A 19,714-nucleotide genomic window follows, 5' to 3' on the forward strand; every position below is an offset into this window, starting at 1 on the left:
TGAGGGGAGACAGATAGCTATTCTATCTCTACACACACATATAAATAATATAATTAAATAAATATATAACCAATGAGTTGAAGAAGAATATCACGTAGGACCAAAGATGGTGCATATTACATAATGTGAATGTGGCGAATGACAATCACCCTTGAGAAGGGAGGAATTGTGGGACTATACAAGGAAGCAAAAGTCCCAAATTAATATTATTGTTAAGTCTAATTATCATAGGTGATTAGGAAGAGCCCCCATACAAATAGTTTGTCACGTGAGTGGAGTTGAGCACACACCTTAAACAAACAATAACAAAAAACTTCAACAAGCATCTTTTTTTGTTGGACCATCTTGTGGGGGCAATAGTTCAAAATTTCCCTTTCTTAGTTATATTCTTTGTATTCATACTTGGCTTTAGTGACAAGCTACCAACGTAAGGTCACGTGTTCAAACCCTCGATTTCACGCAGCTTCCTCACATTGTACTCCGACGATGTATCATCGATGGACACTAGTTACTATCTCGCTTGTTGCAGGCACAAAAGCTATAGAAACGAGAGTCAATCGATATACTTCACAACCCAAAGAACAATAGTTTCTCTCGTGTGCGCTTGGTGGGTTAAGCTATAAGCCATCAAAGTCAGTTGATTCGAGAGAAGCACGGGCTTAGGTCCCATAATCCATTCCATTGAATGAGGGACACAAGAAAATCTATCAATTGATCCTCCCCCCCCAAACAAAATAAAAAAAAAAAGAAAAAAAGAAAAAAAGAAAAAAATTTAAAAAAAATTAAAAAAAAAATAAAAAAATAAAAAAATAAAAAACGGGGAAGAAGAAGAAGAAGAAGAAATGTCTGGCTATAAATAAATAAATAAGAAGCTGTTATAAACAAAAGGGGGGGGGTCATGAAAAGAAAAGAAAATAAAAAAACAAGACCTTGCTCCACCGGTAAGTTGCCGGTAATGCTGAAAGCCGCGTACCGGCTGTAGACTGACATTACCGGCGACAGGATAAGCAGGTAAAATCAGCAGGAGGTAACCGGACCAGCCGGTGGTCATCTTGCCCCCCTCCCCCATCAACCAGAGCTTGTCTTTGTCTCTAACATTTCTGCGAAGCTTGTCTTCCTCTCTCTCTCTCTCTCTCTCTCTCTCTCTTTCTCTCTCTTTCTCTGTCTCTGTCTCTCGCGCGCGCAGAGACCATGGCGATGGTGGTCTAACGAGAAGGATCACATACATCCCAAACCGAAGATTTCATCTCTCTCTCTTCTCTCTCTCTCTCTCACACACACACACACAGACCATGGCAGTGATGTCTTGATGAAAGGATCTGCTTCTCAAACAGAAGAATTATCTTGCACGCCCCCCCCCCCCCCCCCCCCCCCCCCCGTCTCTCTCATCCTTTTAATCCCCTTCAGGCCACGGAGATAGCATTTTTGTGGACGGATTTACAAATTCAAAGTGAATAATGCTCTTGTTCGTTCCCTCTCCAATCTCTACCACGGCGATGGTGTATCCGTGAAAGGGATCGATCAAACATTTCAAACGGAATAAATCTATTTGTCTCTGACAGGTCATGGGAATGTCCTTTCTCTGAACGGATTGACATTTTTAACAGAATATCCCACCTCCCTCTCTATATCTTCCCCTCCTGATGTCTCTTTGAAAAGGTTTCCAATTTCCAATGGAAAATATAAATATCGCTCCCTCTTTCTGACAGATCATGTAAATGGCGATATTTTCCTTTTTATTGCCTCAAATTTTCTTGTGCTCGTTTGTTTATCTGTCTGTCAGACTTCCATTCTTCAGTTTCTTGAAATGAGGATCAGTGTCCTGTAATAATCCTTGTTCAGATGAGGCACTGCTTCTATCTTCATCCGTTTTCTGTTCAGTTTTCCCTTAAGATCGACACCATCCATTATTTTTGAACCCAGGTAAGCTTTGTCATCATCATTCCAACATTTGCGCAATGTAACTGGCTCGTTTGATTTTAACTTCTGATGTGCTGATGAAGTACGTAGTCAGAAATGCCAAAGAGCTTTCCTTTGTTTTACTTTTGCATTGTATTGGAACATCTGTTTTCTGTTTCTTAACCTGCGTATCTCTGTATGTCATTAGAATGTGAAAAACTTCTGAATTTATTAACTTTCAGAAAGCAATATGATTTCTGGTTAATTAGCTTAGATAGAATGGAAAAATATGAACTCCTAAAATATTGTGACATGTAGTAAGGAAAATTGACTCTATAATGCTCAGGACAAAAGAGGACAATCAAGTGATGTACATAAAAGAAGACAATCAATATCTGTCTCAATGATGATCAATTGGAGCAGAGAGAAATACATTTCAGGTCTTGAAAAGGAGGAGACATTCATATTCGTGTATACTTAAGTGGTAAACGGAGTTTGCAGCTATCGTTGTACGTTCGTTTCTAGCCATGTCATTGCTGCTGGGAATTAGAGGAGCTTCAACACAAAAGAACGAAGAGAAACCTTTCCGAGAGAGTGAAACTCAGCAGTCTGGTTCCCTATTCACTGGGGATCCATCACCTTCTATTTGGGGGGATTCTCTAGCTTCCCCAAATTGGCATGCAAATGTGATCTTATCTCCATCAACATCAGTAAAGACGGCATCACCTTCCTTTTTCCCTGTATCATTGGCATGTGAAACATATGAAATCATGGAGAATGGGCATCAGAAAGAACTGGAACAATTCTCTTCTATAAGCTCTACATCACATGATTTTTCTAGTAGGAGGACGGGAAAAGAATCAATTTTAGGACAAGAAAGTGGAGAATCTAGAGCCAGTAAAGGGGCATCCAAACAGTTTGACAACGACATAAAAATGTATGCTTTTGGAGCAAACACTAGCAATGGAAGATTTCAATTTGATGAATATTCAAATAGAAGCTTCATGTTTCATATGCCACACGCAGCAGAGGAGGCTAAAGACTTGAACTCTGGGGTCCAACGGCCTGTTGATCTCCATTACACTCAAATGGATGTTCCGCATTCATATACAAGCACATCTACAATTTCCTCAGAGGGAAAAGAGGAGATTGTGGAAAAGAGTGATTCAGTATTCACATCAGGTAGAGTCGATAATAAGAATCTATATTCTACAGAAAATAATAGCAAGGAAGGGCCTAAACTTATATCTGAGCATAGAGAGGCACCTGTAGTCTTTGTCTTTGGCGCATCAATGCCTTCTTCAGAGAATGCTAAGCATAGTGTCCCACCACAAAGAATGTCTGAATTATCTTCTTCGAGGACACGAAGCAAGTTCAAAAGGCAAGTCTGGGGTAATAAAGCTGGATTTGGAAGCAATGATTCTCAATATGCTTACTTTCCCTTTGAGGATGCGTCTCCTCTAGAATCTTCACATACTGATGATGCCAAAGATCACTCAAATGCATGCATTGGGCCAGAAGACAATCAAGGTAGGAATACTGAGGCTTTGCAGTCATCAGAACCAATGGTCGATACTGGCATTGATAATTCTTTACTTCAGAACCAGAGATGTATGAACCAACAAGACTTTCTGTCTCAATATGGAGAAAATCAACATGTTGGGCTGGTTGAAAGTTTTGAAGGACGTTTTAATTCATTGTTCTCATCCAACAAGAAGCCTAATGAAGAGTCTAAGCAGAGAAACGACCATGTTTGGGGAAGTGCTTGGGGCTCAATCAAGAAAGATGCATTTTCTAACAAATCGAAAAATGCAGATGTTCTAGAAGAGGGCGTTGATGATCTGATTTCTGTGATGAGAGAATCGGGGGATCCTCAAAGAATACCTGATAGTGGCCAGCAAATAGCTTCATCTGAGAAAGGAAATGTTCCGGAGTTTCTTCATCCAATTGACGATATTGGAGAAAACCTAGAAATTTTAGCTGGACAAAGTTGTTATAAAGGTAATTCATCTTATAAAGAGATTGATAGTAAAAATATGAACATCGGTGAAGAAACAAAAGGGAAGAAAGAGAAACATGAATATCCGCGGAATATTGGTGGCAATGGTCTTCCAAAAACTTATGCATTTGGTTCACAACATGCAGTTAAGACACAAGTGGAATCTCAGAGTGAAATTCAGCCGTCATTGAAGAAGGATGACATGCAAGAAACTAAAAGAATCTTGAAGGATGGCAATATGCAGAAAACCAAGAAACACATTTCTGGTCAACATGTGGTGAGTAATCAAGCTGATCAACCAGATGATACTTCTTGGTCAGCTTCATCATTATCTGCACCATTTGGTGGTGTAAAGAACATTGGCAGTTTGGTTGAGGGTTCTGCTCAGTCAGATTCTCCTGGTATTTTCATGAACGTAAAGAGTTCATTCCTAAACCTAAAATTCAGTTCTCCCATGCAAGAAACTCCCCACAACGAGTTTCCAAAAGGGGAATTCTCAGGTCCTGTTTCCTCATCAGAATCCTCAGATTCAGAATGCACTCCTTCAAGAACTGAGAGGAGTTCAGCTGGAGATGTTATGTTCCCCCGGAAGCAGTGTTTTGAATTCCAAGGAAATCTGAAAAATTCAACAGTTGGGTTGGTCATGGGTAAAAAAAAGGTTTCGTCAGCTTTAAAGTCAAGAAGGCATCGAAAGGGGTTAAATAAGCAAAGGAACATCCCTAAGAATGAAAAAACATATTCAAGTGTAACAAAGGACACAACATCTACAATGGATTTCTCTCCAAGAATGGAGAATTCGAATCCAGCTGATCAAATGGTTAATTTGGAGCAACGCTTTGTGAACTTGAATAATTTGACCGAACCATATGCTGATTCCAAAATGGAAGATAGAGATGATTGGATGCAGTTTATGGAGAATCAAAGCATGGAAGATCTACGAACAGCTACTGCCAATCTAAGTATCACAAAAGATAAAAACAATTCCAACAGTTGGAGTAGCAACCATGAATCAGGAATATATGAAGAATCTAATGAATGGGCGAGTTCCAATCTTGCAAGCAAGAGAAGTGGATCATGGAAAAGGTCTGATTTTGAGGAAGGGCAGAGTGTAACTTCTTTAGGGAATCCGTCGGAAGCTTCTCGATCAGAAAGAGAGAACTCATTTGAAGCTAATCAACAGCATGAAAGCTATTTGAGGACAGTAGACCAAAACCAAGTAACATCATCGTTTACTTTTGGTGCACATTCTCATGCATCTATGGTAGGTGGCACCACTATGAACTTGGCGAAAACAGCGGATCACATAACTTTAGATGGTTCAGTTGACAAAAAAGGGTCACCTAGGCCGTTAAGAAGATCATTTGCAAAGATTAATCAATCTTCTATACAGAAGAAGAATACTGAAGAGCCTATAACATTGAAGGTTGCTGATCCTAGCTTATCTGTTTCAACCAATTTCGTTGATTCTGGGGTGCTAAATTCAAATGCAGTCACAAGTGCTGCAGCAGAGAAAGTATGTGAAGGATGGCGTCTAAGGTTGGTTGGCACTGCATTATGTGCTGTCTAATTTTTTCTAACGATTTCATTTTCCATATATTATTACTTTGAAGTTTTTAGCTTTTTCTAATGATTTCATTTTCCACATGCCATTGCTTTGAATTATCTTTCTTTTCCCAACAATTTTAATTGATCTCAATAGGGGAAACCTGGCATATGAGAATGGCGACTTTCCAAAAGCGGAAGAATATTATTCACGTGGTGCAAGCAGTATATCCCCCAATGAAACCTCACAAAGTTGTATACGAGCCTCAATGCTGTGTTATAGTAATCGGGCAGCGACTCGCATGGTAGTGGGGAGGATCAGAGAGGCTCTTGCTGATTGCAAGCGTGCTATGGTTATAGACTCTAGTTTTTCTCGTGTTAGGCTTCGAGCTGCAAAGTGAGTTGTTGGAGTGGAAGCTATGTATATCTTACATTTATAAACTTTATCATCTGAATTTAACATCTATATACTTCAAATTCCTGCTTTTTTCCTTAGCTGTCATTTAGCTCTTGGTGAAAGCAAGGCCGCTACTGCTATGTTCAAGGATTGTGTAAAACATGCTAAGGATAGCAGCAAACCCGACTCGAAAATCTTAGTAGAAGCAATGGAAGGAGCAAAAAAAGCTCAGGTATTGTCACATCTAAACTTGATTTACACAAGAGCTATATGCTATATGCCACAGTTCTGGCAAATAGCCAAAAATCAGGTATTTATGGTTGACACGCGTGATCACATTTCACAATGTCTGGGGAAAAGGAAATATAGCTTTATTACTGCTCAGGAGGCAGGCACTAACATTGGTTTCACTCTTTGTGCAGCTGTAGAATTTCTTACTTCCTTCAGAATTAGGCCACACATTGGTTTCACTCTTGGTGCCTGGTTCATTAGACAAAGAGAAGCTGGCTATGACAAAGACCTATGGTAGATGATTAATTAGGTTAGGTTTGGGTGGACCTGAATCTGTTGACACCTGACTTATAAGAGTGTTTAACAGAATTTGAAATGTAGGATTTAGAAAATTTTATAGTCCTGTACAGAGTTTCTGATTTTTAGATATTATGTGGTATTGTCTACAGCAACTGGATGATTATTCAGAGAGAGCATTGCAACTTTTGCTCAAGGAAAATAGTACAGATTCTACTGCTGCTTTACGTCTTGTCAATGAGGCATTATCAATCAGCCCTTATTCAGAATTTCTTTATGAGTTGAAGACTCGGGTATTAATCTCGGTATGTTAGAGGTGAATCTTGTTCAAATTTTCCAGTGGTGTGAAATTACCTATGAGGCTTTTGTCTTATGGATCAATCCAAATTGGCAGCTCAAAAGATATGAAGAGGCTGTGGAATTTTGTGAACAAAGTCTGCCTGCTGCGGAAAGGAGCCATGGCATAGCTGTTACTGAACAACATCAAGATAATTTTTCCAGCTGTGCAAATCAAAATAATGAGAATCTTCATCTTAAGCAATGGCGATGGAGATTGAGTGCAAAATGTCTCTACTACCTAGGGAAGCTAGATGAAGCAATTGATCTACTTAAAAAGCATGAATCATCAGTGCCGGCGAATGCAGTGGACAAGTAACTAACTCTTTTTATGTTTCATACACACCAAATTAATTCCTTCATGATTTTAAGAGCACTTACAATTGTGAACTTGCTTATGACCTGATGTCCATATTCGCAGGGATGTAGATTTATATTCTTTGTCAACATTTAAGGACTTTATACAGGACTTGAGTCGTCACAAGGTTTTTCCGTTGTTGATTTTGCAAAATAACGTCCAGGAATTTACTGGGAAGAAAACTCTGAAATACCCAACTATTTCTTTATTTCCCCACCCTCATTTTAATTATTCCCCTAACTGCCCTTGGTCAACCCCAAAAAGCATATTGTATGTGCTATTTGAAGAATTACATGGCCTATTCACTCCTTTCTCTCAATCATATTTGCTATTTGAGCAATTATATGGTCAATGCATCTCCTTTTTATCTTTTTTGGGGATTGACCAAAGACATTTTTGGAAATAACTGAAGCTCAGTACACATTTGAGGGAACACGAAAATTTGGGTTATTTCAGAGTTTGTCCCTAGGATTTTTAGCTCAAGTTTTTGGTCACTTTTGCTGCTAAATGCAGGCTGCAGGAAATGAAGCCTTTCAGTTGGGTAAACATGCAGAAGCAGTTGAACATTACTCAGCTGCATTGGCATGCAATGGAGAATCACGTCCTTACAATGCTATGTGCTTTTGCAATCGTGCTGCAGCTTCACAAGCCCTAGGTCATATAGCAGATGCTATTGCTGATTGTAGTCGAGCAATTGCTCTGGATTCAAGTTACCCTAAGGTTTTATCCTTCATTTGCTCTTTCTTCCTAAGATGTATGGGGATTTAAACCTTCTGAATGGAATGTGCAACTGAATGAAATAAATGAATGCGATTTTGGATATGTGGGGGTCATTTGTGTAGTCAAGCATAAGCTTAGAAACGCAGCTGATGAACAGTTATAAGTTGTTGAAGTTATCCCTGATAGGAGATACAAAAGTTTCCTGAAGGATGAGGCTCATTATATTCCATTAGAGAGGAGTTACCTTTGCGGACATTCCGAAATCTTTGATATAAGGCTGGAAACACTTGGATGATTCTTGACTTTTAACTGATGATAACATGATTACAACCTGAAATTTGATTTGTGACACCATATTAGTGCTGCTGTCTTTGCTTGGCTCGTATAGATTATTTATTTCCATGCTGTTAATATAATTATCATTCGATGAATGCGCCTTTTTATTGGTTCTGATTTATTTGTGCTTGATACTTTTTCTAGGCTTTATCACGAAGGGCTACTTTACATGAGATGATTCGAGATTATGGGCAAGCTTGTAATGACTTGAGAAGGCTCATTATTCTCTTGGAAGATAATCAATCAAAGGAAAGCAAAGGGGGAACTCCAAGCACTAATATGCATGACTTGAAACAAGCTCAAGATAGACTTGCAAAAGTGGAAGAAGAGATGAAGAAGGGTGCACCTATTGATTACTATATGTTATTGTATGTGTGCTTTCAAATATTTATTTAAGCGATTATTTACTTTACTTGTTTTGCTTGTTTATACATCTATGCAAGTTGTTAGTTTGCAATGAAATTTTTCCGCTAAACCTACTGATGAATTTCAGTGGTTAATCCTACTGATGTAACGTTTGTGGTTAAACTGTTAGTAAAACGTGTGTCTTCTACTTCAAGATTCAGGTGTGAATTCATGACACTGAGCCAACCTCAGCTCAGCATTGACTTTGTGAGCTGTATGTGTACTTATATCATGTCCTATCACACCTGGATCTTTCTGGAACCTTCTAGATTTGATCGAATCATATTTTTGGTCTTAGCTGTTTGGGTTTGCTGGACAACATATACATGCTGTAACCCTATTGTATTGACATGGAATACATTTCAGTCTCCTAATGCAGAGAAATCGTATTTTTTGTTTGGCTGACATGTGTATCCAGACTCATGAAAGACCTCCAGTATATCTTTTGCATTATGTGTGATTTGATCTCCCAAATTATTAGGTTAAAAATGTTAAATCATATTTTGGTCTTAGCTGATTGGGTTTACTGAAACACTATTTTATTAACGTGGAACACATTTCAGACTCCTAGTGCAGAGAATCTTATTTTTTGTTTGGCTGACGTGTGTATCCAGACTCATGAAAGCCCTTTGGTATATCTTTTGCATTATTTTGAATTGATCTCACAAATTATTAGGTTTAAAATGTTAAATCATATTTTGGTCTTAGCAGGTTTGCGGACTAAACCCCATTTTGAACTCTTATGAATTGTTCATGCTATGCAGGGGAGTAGATTCCTTAACATGCTCTGCAAATGAAATTAAGAAGGCATATCGTAAAGCAGCTCTCAAACACCATCCAGATAAGGTATTGCTCAGCACCATAGTTACTCAGCATAAGGTATACTTATATTTAATGTAATTTGATGGCCTTAAATAGTCACAACTGACATACACCACATTATGACTCCCTTTCTTCCACAAGGAGCTCACTACCTGGCATACCATATCTCAAAGCCTATTAAAAACTCTCTTCCCAGCAAATTTCCTTTGAAGAAAACGTGCTTTTTTATATGCTATCTGTAAATATCTTGTATGGTACCCTGGATGTATATAAAAATGTGTGAAGGGTTTCCTTCTAAAAATTATTTTGGAAATAGGGATATTCCAGGGAGGTCTACATGAAGACCATTAGCTCAGTTAGTGCATGGGTTCCTCTATGCCTGAGACACCCAGAATATCAACCTGTGAATATGATTAGTGAGGAACAGGTAAGAATTGATTGGTTCTTACGTTACGAGGCTATGACCCTGCTCTGAAAAGTTCAACCAATGGAAGGGGTAGGGCTTCCAAGTAATTCACAATTCAGTGATTCATTTTCTGTCCATTCCTTTGGCAGAAAGATCAGAACAGAACACATTCTTAGTTTTCTATATCAGTTTTGAGGCTGATGCTGTCAGACGATTGAACAATCCCTTTGGTTGGACATATGTGATAAGAGTTACTTATTATAGAGACCCTTTACAAGCTCTCCTGGACCAACTAGAGAATTAGAAAAGGATTCATATTGAAAATAAATTAATATGAGTTATATATTGGTGATTCTAGGCGAGTCAATTCTTAAAACGCGAGAATGGTGATGTTGGAAGCTTGTGGAAAGAGATTGGTGTTGATGAGGTTCGTGCAGATGCTGAAAGGCTGTTCAAGTTGATTGGTGAAGCAAATGCAATACTATCAGATCCAGCAAAGGTCAGTCTTCCTTTTCTAAATGAATATGCTCATAACAGTCATCTGAGTTAAGTTCTAATAGGGAAAAGAACCAAAATTATCAAGGTATTAGTCCCTTAATCAACTTAGTCCACTAAATAATCAACATAATATGTCCTGCTAATCAAGATAATCAAAGCATGGGAGCCCATCATTCCACTTATAATATCTAATTATTAGGGAACATGAGCTCATAACCAACTTAGTCATTCCACTAAATAGTCAGCATAACTCTTCCTAATCAAGGTAATAAAAACATAAAGAGTCCATATACCAATCATAATAATCAATTATCAGGGAATGTGAGCCCATAACAGTTATAATAGTCTAATTAGTTCCAATTAATCAGTGAAAGCTCATATGAACACTTCTAATAATATTTGTGTTAATTAAGGAATGAGAGCCCATAATTAATATTCATAAAGATCTTATCACATTTTAATTTATCTAATTAATAATAGGGGCATTTTGGCAATTTTTGAAAAATTTAGTTCTTCTGCAAATTTCGAAAATGTTTAGTATTCAGGTAATTTGGTAAAGGGTCAGAAGTATTGTGGTAGTTTTCCGTCTATATCACCACTACCACTACTAATTTTAACACATCATTTTATGATATATGCATTGCAGAGGACTAGATATAATGCTGATGAAATGCAACGCAAGATGAGAGCAAAGAATAGTAGTGAGGTTTCTAGTAGTGTCTCGGAGTTGTTTCGGTCACAGTATGAAAGGACTGGCCGACGACAGCGTGATCGATGGGATGTGTTTAATGGTCGTACATACAACACTACTGCTGCTACTCAACACCAGAGGTGGCAAAGTGCTCCTGATGCAGCACAACCAGATATATATGCACGGAATAGAAGCAATGGTAGCCGCAGTACTACTTCAGAGTTCTCTTGGGATGATTTATGACAATATATTATGACACGTGTATAATTTGCAGATGAATGAATGTCAGGCGTTCGACCTTGTCAATGGGTGGATTCTTTGTTTGATACTCTGACTGAAGAGTAATGCTAGGTGGTTGGGAAATATGTCGATTTTCACATTTCATGAAGAAAGAATTGCGAGTGCAATATAATGCCAGCTCAACATAAATGTGATGGGAATACAAAGTTTGGCATTTAGCCTAGCTGTCTGGTGGAGTGAGGGATGATGGTACATAAAAGATGAAAGGGTGTAGTATTTGATCTGCATGTAACCATGAAAATATGCAGTCATTGGTGTTCGACGTTGTGGGTTTTATTTATATAAATATTGGTATGGTTCCTACCATTGTGTGCTCTGCATAAGCAGAAGCTTTCCTTTGTTCAAGTGTATATATGTCTTAAACATTTGGTTTTTGTAATAAGAGACCATGGGCTGAATCTTTGTTATTTGATTGTAACAATTTGTTACAGCAAATGCTGTCATATTGAATATTTCAAGGGTGTCAGATGTTTACATTGTAATGCCATATTCATTTGATTGTGATAACAAATCCTGGCTTGCGTCATGATGATCTAACTGAGATATTTTCCTTTGAACTTACAATTTAAATCAAGACTCTAAAATTGCTGTATTTCAAGGGTGTCAGATGTTTACATTGTAATGCCATATTCATTTGATTGTGAGAACAAATCCTGGCTTGCGTCATGATGATCTAACTGAGATATTTTCCTTTGAACTTACAATCTAAATCAAGACTCTCAAATTGCTGTATTAATCGGAGTAGTTTTCTGTGCAATTAATATTTGAAACTAAACTCTTCAGCTAGGGTTTTGTATGGTAAATTAACACTACAGGTTTTGCCTTTTTTTCTTAGCATTTTTTACATTCCATTCGGAAGTCCAATTGCCCCAAATGGTTCTCAAATTTGAGCTCTGCTTTAAAATTTTTCCTATATTGATATGTTATCAACTATTAGTTGCAGTATCACATGTCATCCTGTGAATTGTCTTGTTTGAATCATTATTCTCTCATGATAGAACATGAACTAGTGGGGGTTGAAATTAGCTATTGGTAGAACTAAACTATGTAACATTCAGTAATTGTACCATGGAACAAATGTTAGCATGCCAAAGCAATACATCTGAAAACTATGGGAGCTAATACCAATTTCTATCACATAAAATAAGTACAAATGGTAGTTGGGAGGAGTAAGTGCAATGATACTGATGGTTTGGGAATGAATTGATCATGCCCTCACCCTCCTTGTCTCCTGCTTTTTTGAGGGTGTTACAATATCGTCACGGTTCTCTCTTTCCTTAGTCTCTTTTATTTGCTTTAAAGATCAAACCAAAATGTGGGTTTTTGGTGCCATTGTTTTTTGTACGATTGATTACATATCGGATTGTAGTGCTTTGGGACTTAATTGTTGGAAGTCACCGAGGATTAAAGTTGACATACATATTAAGCCTATCATTGGGGGAACGTAGCATACCTACCCCATCATATGAATTAGTACCCACTTAAGACCAAATCCCGTACATACGAATGCAAATGAGTGCACCTAAAGGGATATGTTTAGAGTTGAAGAATACAACCTACGACCACCTTCTAGAAGAATGATAAACCCCACTTTAGAAATAGAAAGAAGTTAAGAACCATCATTTGGGGCATTGAATACAAAGTTAAGTTGATAGCACCATTCTAGTCTAGTAGTTGAGGGCATACCTTTCAATTATAGTTAAATATATACCTTTCTCGTTTCACGTTGAAGAATCCTAGACACTTTTGGATTCTTGAATTACATGACAAAATACAATGTTTCGAGCCCCTCCTCAAAAGACAATGGTTTTTTCTTAGATATCATACTCTAATTTCATAACAAATAATATTCCTCTAACTATATGTCCATCTCATATAGATGTTATAGATTGCTATTTGGGTTTCACTTTCTCCCATATATACCCGTTCTGTTTTGTGCTAATGTGTATACTTATGGATTTGTTTGATTGCTTGTACATAGATGATGAAAAGGGAAGTGTGTACTTAGATTAGATTATGATGGATTTGATATTTGATTGTCCATGAGAGGCCAATTTTAAACTATGGGACAATTTGATTGATATATATATATTCTATTATCGTCTTCGGAGGTCAAATATGACCTATGAAAGTGGTATGTGATACATGTGAAAGTGAGCAGCCACATGTTGAGAGAGAGAGAGAGAGAGAGAGAGAGAGAGAGAGAGAGAGATTCAACTTGCCCAATACAATTTTATTGCAGGTAGGAATATATTGCATAATGTGTTGAATGATGAAATGGCCATGGATTATGCGCAAAACACTCATAAAGAATTGATTATGGTGCAATTAGATTTGGAGAAAGCTTATGATCATGTTAATTGGTCCTTTGTTTCTGGGTTAATGCATACAATGGGCTTTGGACCTCGTATGTCTCGCCTCATATTTTTATTAGGACAAGATGCAATGTTTCGAGTAATGCTTAATGGGAGAGTTACATCAGATATTTCCCTCACAAGATCCGTTCGTCAAGGATGCCCTCTTAGCCCATTATTGTTTGCTATTGTTACTAATCCCTTGTTAGTGATGCTATCAAAGCTTGCAACAAATGGTGACACTGTAGGTCTACACCTTTCGTCTAGAGGGCAACTAGTAGCACAAGCTTTGGCTGATGATTCTTTCATGTTTCTACAAGCCTCACGAGAGAATCTTGAGAAGGGGATGCTTGTATGGAACCAATTTGCATTGGCTTCAGGATTACATATTAATTGGAGGATATTTAGTCTCATATCATGTATTGAAAGGGATTTGGAATGTTTAGGATGACAACTTGGATCTGTGGGGAAGGAAGGCTCTATTTTTTGACACTTGGGCTATCCATTAGAAATGAATGTTATAAATGGTCAATTGATTGAATGGATGTCTAGTAATTTGAGGAATAAGTTCATGTATTAGAAGTCACAATCTTGGCCATTTCATGTACGCTTGAAGGTTGTACAATGTATTATGGAACCCATGATATTACATTACTTGCCATTGTTGCCATGGAAAAAGAAGGCTTTGCATCCTATTTTGCAACCTCTTCGATATTTGTTATGGAAGAAGAGGGATAAGAAGGGAATCACTTGGGTTGCGTGGAATCATCTAGCAACCCCTAAGCGCTTGGGGGGAGCTAGATAATTGAACTTATCTATGCATATGATGGCTAGTATATTTTTTCATTATTACAAGACATGTGTTCAAACTCATAACCATGGATATCTATTGTTCAATATTTCATTGAGAACACGGGTTTAACACATTGGAGGACAACGATTAAGGCTTCATGGTGGCAATTACTGAATGGATATATTTCACTTAGGGTTCTGAGCTCTTCATGTGTTCACCACTTGGTTACTTCATGGCAAGTTCTCTTGTTATATGTATGGAAACCATAATCTAGTAGAGCATTGTAATTCTTTGCAAAAAGAGTTACTCGTGTCTTCTCCATTATTATGTTGGCCAGGAAGTGAGAGATTGCGCTCCCAATTTAACTCTAAATTGCCATTTGTAGCAAAGGCCTTCATTTGGAGAGTTTTGATTGGAGGATTGCCTTTGGGATTAGCTCTATAGCGTCGTGAACTACCCACGGGTAATTGCTTTTTTTGCTCTGTTCAAATGTCCGATTGCTTGTAAGATCTGGAGTTCTCACGAGTAACTCGTGTAATTCTATCAAGGTGTTATTTGACACCTTGACAGTGGGTGTTTGCACAATTTACACAAGTTGACCCAAAATCAGAGATGGGGATCGTTTTTCTATTTCTGAGATATTGGGGATTGCGTCATAATTGGAATATGCTCAATGCTTTTGTATTCGACAACAGACATGGAGTGAAAGCATATCTACGAAAATTGAAGGGAGTACTAATGTGACAATTTTCTTTATTGGAGCAAGTGGAAATTCTTTCTTCGGTGGAGTGTTCGTCTTGCCCATTGGCAATTCAACATGTTCCACTACCCGTGTAGTGTAGTTAATGGGTGACCATACTCCATTGTCACACCTATTGTAAGTAGTGTTTTTTACACACAATTATTAATATAATTGTGTGTTTTCACCAAAGAGAGAGAGAGAGAGAGAGAGAGAGAGAGAGAGAGAGAGAGAGAGAGATTAATGTCTTTTAAGAGGCCAAAATGGCCTTATAAACTCAAAAAGCGATTACATCTGAAGTGTTGTCTCAACTTTAGAGATAGAGGTCAAATTTCTCAATTTGAGATATTGAGAATTCCAACATAATTGGGATATATACAATGCCTTTGATGGTTGATAATAGACAAGGACTTAAGTTGTTTTGGGAAATTTGAAGGGAGTATTGATTTGGCATTTTTGCTTATTATTAGTGCAAGAAGAGATTTGCTTTGCAATGAGCAATTTGAGTGATCTTCTTGCCTATTGGCGGTTCGACATATCACACAACTCATGTAGTGGTGGCACTAAATTATTTTAATACCAAAGAGTTGTTTGCATGAAATGAATAATTGGGTGTTTTCACACAACACACACACACACACACACACACACACACACACACATGATGATAATACTTAGTCCATGTGGCCAATATGACCCACGAGATGAACAATCATAGAGGCGGAGGACTTTAAAATGGTAGAGAAAAAAGAAAAAGTGAAGCTTACTTTGTTTTCGAATTTCACTGTTTGAATGTTCCATGAGTTTGGTTCTCTAGTTGAGTAGATGAGAAAAGAACTAGTACAACCTTGTAGAAATTCGTGAAAAAGTATGCATGATGCCATCATATGCGAGGTTTTTGCATTTCACTCTTTGGATGTTCCACGAGTTTGGCTCTAAGGACAATTAGATGACAAAAGAACTAATACAACCTTGCAAGAATTCCTGAAAACCATGCATGATGTTGTCATATGCAAGGTTTGAAAATTTCACTCAATAGATGTTCCATGAGTTTGGCTTTATAGATAGGTAGATGGTTGGTACAAACTATGTAGGAATTCCTGAAAACTATGCATGACGTTGTGATATCCGAGGTTTCCGAATTTCACTCTTTGGATGTTCCATGAGTTTGGCTCTATGGACAATTAGATAAAAAAAGGACTAGTACTAACATTGTACAAATTCCTGAAAACCATGGATGACTTTGTCATTTGTGAGGAAACTAGGTATGAGAGATGGGTGGTTGTGGTGGGGGGGTTTGTCTCTGTCATACGGTACCTCGAAGCATTTTACCTTGCCATAAGATCCTTCCTAGTCGGAAAATTGACACTGTTCCTAGGAACTTTGCCCAACATTGGCCAGGACAACAATGGTTTTTTGTATAAGCCATAATTTTTTAATATACATGAATTTTACGAAGAAAGAAAAAAGAAAGAAGAAAGAGATATATATTACTGTCTTCTACGACCAAATTTGGCCCATGATGTGTACTCAATCATCGAAAAATAAAAATAACAATAAAATTTTAAAAAAAAGAAAAAAAAGAAAAAAAAGAAAGAGTTTTAGCATGGTACAAAGATATTATGTGGTGTAGCATGTTCTGTAAAGGAAATGGCTGTGTTGAGAATACTTTCATGTCCTTCCAAGTCTCTCGAAAAAGAGAAGGGGGTTGAAGGGTTTCGATGTAAATGGTATCCTAATCATGGCTATATGCTTAGATTAGTTTCATTTCCATCCAAGTCTCTAAAAAAACAACGGGGGATTGAAGGGTTTCAAAGTAAAAAAGAAAACGAAAAAGGAAAAAGGGTTTTAGCATGGTACAAAGACGTTATGTGGTGTAGCATGTTCTATAAAGGAAAGGGTTATGTGAGAGTGGCCCATGGTCTCAATGCAAATGGTATCATGACCATAGCTTCTAGGCAGGGTAACTCATAGTCCCTTGTCTTCTTAATTGCTTCTACATGATGAGTGACTTTGAACACCAATATCCGAGGGCATTTGGTTGCTCTTTGGTTTTCTGCTTCAACAAGGGAGAGGGCGAGTGGTGCAAGTGTGTCCATGTTTATCGTCTCCCCTTGTCCCTGGAAAAATTTAGCAGATTACAGATTGGTAAACATTAGAAAGGTTATGGTTAACATTTTGTAGCTTTATCTCTCAATGCCATTTTAGCTCTAAGATATACCAACCTAGCGCCTTTATGTCCGAGGTGTCCAATAACTGGGAGAGGGTCCAAGTATGTCTTGACGTTTTTTTTCTTATCTCAATCTAAGTTGGACATTTGCATATAAAATGATACTCATCGTCTACCTCTATATGACATAATCTATATATCCTTTCCTCTTTGGGAACTCCATTAGCAAGACCAATTTCATTCTCAAGTTGGTGGGATAATACTCTTACGTTGTCTAATGGCAATCCTTAGTGCATTTGCTAAGAACATTGGACGTAGAGAGAGAGAGAGAGAGAGAGAGAGAGAGAGAGACAGAGAGAGAGAGAGAGAGAGAGAGAGAGAGAGAAAGAAAGAAATATTAATGTCTTCTAAGACCAAAATTGGCCCATGAGACAATTAATTTACAACAAAAATGGGGTATTTACCCATTCATCGAAAGGGTGAGAGAGAGCCAAAATGGATGTAGCTCAAATGGAGACATGGTGGTCATGGGTTCAACCCCTACATTCCTTAGTCGCATCTAGTGAGTGTGTGTGAGAGAGAGAGAGAGCGCACAAATGGATGTAGCTCAAATGTTAGGGTTGCCCAATGGAGACCTGGTGGTCATGGGTTCAACCACCACTTTCCATAGTGGCATCTAGTGATATAAGATATATCTATGGAGTAATAAAGAGGTGAGAAAATTGGGTTTTAAACCTAATATGTAGTCCTACTAAGCTAGATAGTGGTATCTAGTGATATAAGATACATCTATGGAGTAATAAAGAGGTGAGAGAATTGGGTTTCGAACCCAATATGTAGTGCTAGTAAGCTACATACATAGCTTACCACTAGCGTAATTTAATTACCTTTAAAGGAGAGCTCAAATGGTAAGGTTGCCCAATGGAGACTTGGTGGTCATGGGTTCAACCCTTACATTCCATAGTGGCATTTGGGGAAATATAGGGGCATTTCCTGGAAAGGGCATTTGGGGAAATAGCAAAAGTGTAGGGGCATCTTCTTCTATCTCCATATATCATGATGATGATGTGCAGGAGACACCGCCATGTACGCTCCTCTGCGAGCCTTACACTCTGAGTTTTCTGCGAGGTATTCATCTCTCTCTCTCTATCCCAACTCACACACATACAGAGAGAGAGAGAGATCTGTGATTCTTTACCATTCTTAACTCCTCCCTCTGCGTTTCTTCATCTCTTTCAGGTATGCAACCCTCCCACGGAGGTTTGTGTTAAGTAGGAGAAGTCATCTCTCAAGGGCATCATCCTCATCTTCATCACCATCCATGGAGCATGAGCTGAAAGTGGTAAGTCCATCTCATACTCGCGTAGGATGGATTGGAACAGGTGTGATGGGTCAATCCATGTGTGGACACATCTTAGCTGCAGGTTACACCGTCTTTGTATACAATCGAACCCCAAGCAAGGCTGAGGATCTATGTAAAAATGGTGCAATTATGTTAGATAGTCCTCGATCTGTGGCTCAGCAAAGCGATGTTGTATTCACCATTGTTGGATACCCAAAAGATGTGGAAGAAGTTGTATTAGGAGGAAATGGGATCTTGAAAGGTTTGAAACCCAAGGGTATCTTTGTTGACATGACCACTAGCGATCCAACTCTCGCGAAAAGGATATTTTCGGCCGCAGGGGATTCCTTTTGTCATGCGGTTGATGCCCCCGTCTCTGGTGGCGACATTGGTGCCAGGAATGCCACACTGTCTATCTTTGCTGGGGGAAATGAAGACATAATCACATCATTGAAACCTCTCTTTTCATGTTTGGGATCGGTTAATTATATGGGTGGCCCTGGTAATGGTCAGCACACCAAGCTCGGAAACCAGATTATCATCGCATCCACCATGGTTGGCCTCATAGAAGGTATGATATTTGCTACCAAATCTGGCCTAGATATCACACTCTATTTGCAAGCCATCTCAGAAGGTTTTGCTGGGTCTAAATCATTGCAATTATATGCTTCTCGGTTGTTGAAACGAGATCTTAGACCCGGTTTCTATGTGAATCACTTTGTTAAAGATTTAGGTCTTGCCATAGAAGAGTGTCGACACATGGGTCTTTCGCTTCCAGGACTTCTGTTGGCTCAACAGCTTTATGGATCGTTGAGAGCGCATGGTGAAGGTGACCTTGGAACGCAAGCATTGGTGTTAGCCCTCGAGCGCTTAAACAATGTTCAACTTCCCATAACTGATGGCAAATTTTAACGGTCATACCTAGTATATGGTATGAATGGCTGTAATTTGTATATGATATGGATGGACATCTTCTCTTGTTCTGTTTGGAAGAAGAAAACATGGTCAGTTCTACAATGTACCATTGATTTTCTTAAATATTGGAATAGTAATGGTACATGAATTATATGAATGCCACT

At 38.3% G+C, this 19,714-nt stretch overlaps 2 protein-coding genes across 3 annotated transcripts; both read left to right on the forward strand.

Moving 5' to 3' along the window:
* The first annotated feature begins 2,214 nt into the window (after positions 1-2,214).
* On the forward strand, positions 2,215-11,748 carry LOC147859850 (uncharacterized). 2 transcript variants are annotated; one of them, XM_087324735.1, is made up of 12 exons: positions 2,215-5,434; positions 5,598-5,837; positions 5,937-6,069; positions 6,518-6,670; positions 6,760-7,016; positions 7,123-7,186; positions 7,573-7,779; positions 8,260-8,483; positions 9,285-9,366; positions 10,107-10,247; positions 10,893-11,136; positions 11,212-11,748. In XM_087324735.1, the coding sequence occupies exons 1-12, from the start codon at positions 2,427-2,429 to the stop codon at positions 11,217-11,219; spliced, it is 4,761 nt and encodes a 1,586-aa protein (XP_087180861.1). In that variant the 5' UTR covers positions 2,215-2,426; the 3' UTR covers positions 11,220-11,748. The 2 variants fall into 2 exon arrangements, with proteins under 2 accessions (XP_087180861.1, XP_087180860.1); XM_087324734.1 differs by having other exon boundaries at positions 10,893-11,748.
* Positions 11,749-18,311: 6,563 nt separating this feature from the next.
* Positions 18,312-19,714, forward strand: LOC147859851 (6-phosphogluconate dehydrogenase family protein). Its single transcript, XM_087325029.1, has 2 exons — positions 18,312-18,421; positions 18,533-19,714. The coding sequence occupies exons 1-2, from the start codon at positions 18,378-18,380 to the stop codon at positions 19,545-19,547; spliced, it is 1,059 nt and encodes a 352-aa protein (XP_087181155.1). The 5' UTR covers positions 18,312-18,377; the 3' UTR covers positions 19,548-19,714.

This window comes from Azolla caroliniana, unplaced genomic scaffold, assembly GCF_043228905.1.
Source record: "Azolla caroliniana isolate FFs.n. ecotype wild unplaced genomic scaffold, voAzoCaro1.0.p SCAF_9, whole genome shotgun sequence".
NCBI classification, from domain to species: Eukaryota; Viridiplantae; Streptophyta; class Polypodiopsida; order Salviniales; family Salviniaceae; genus Azolla; species Azolla caroliniana.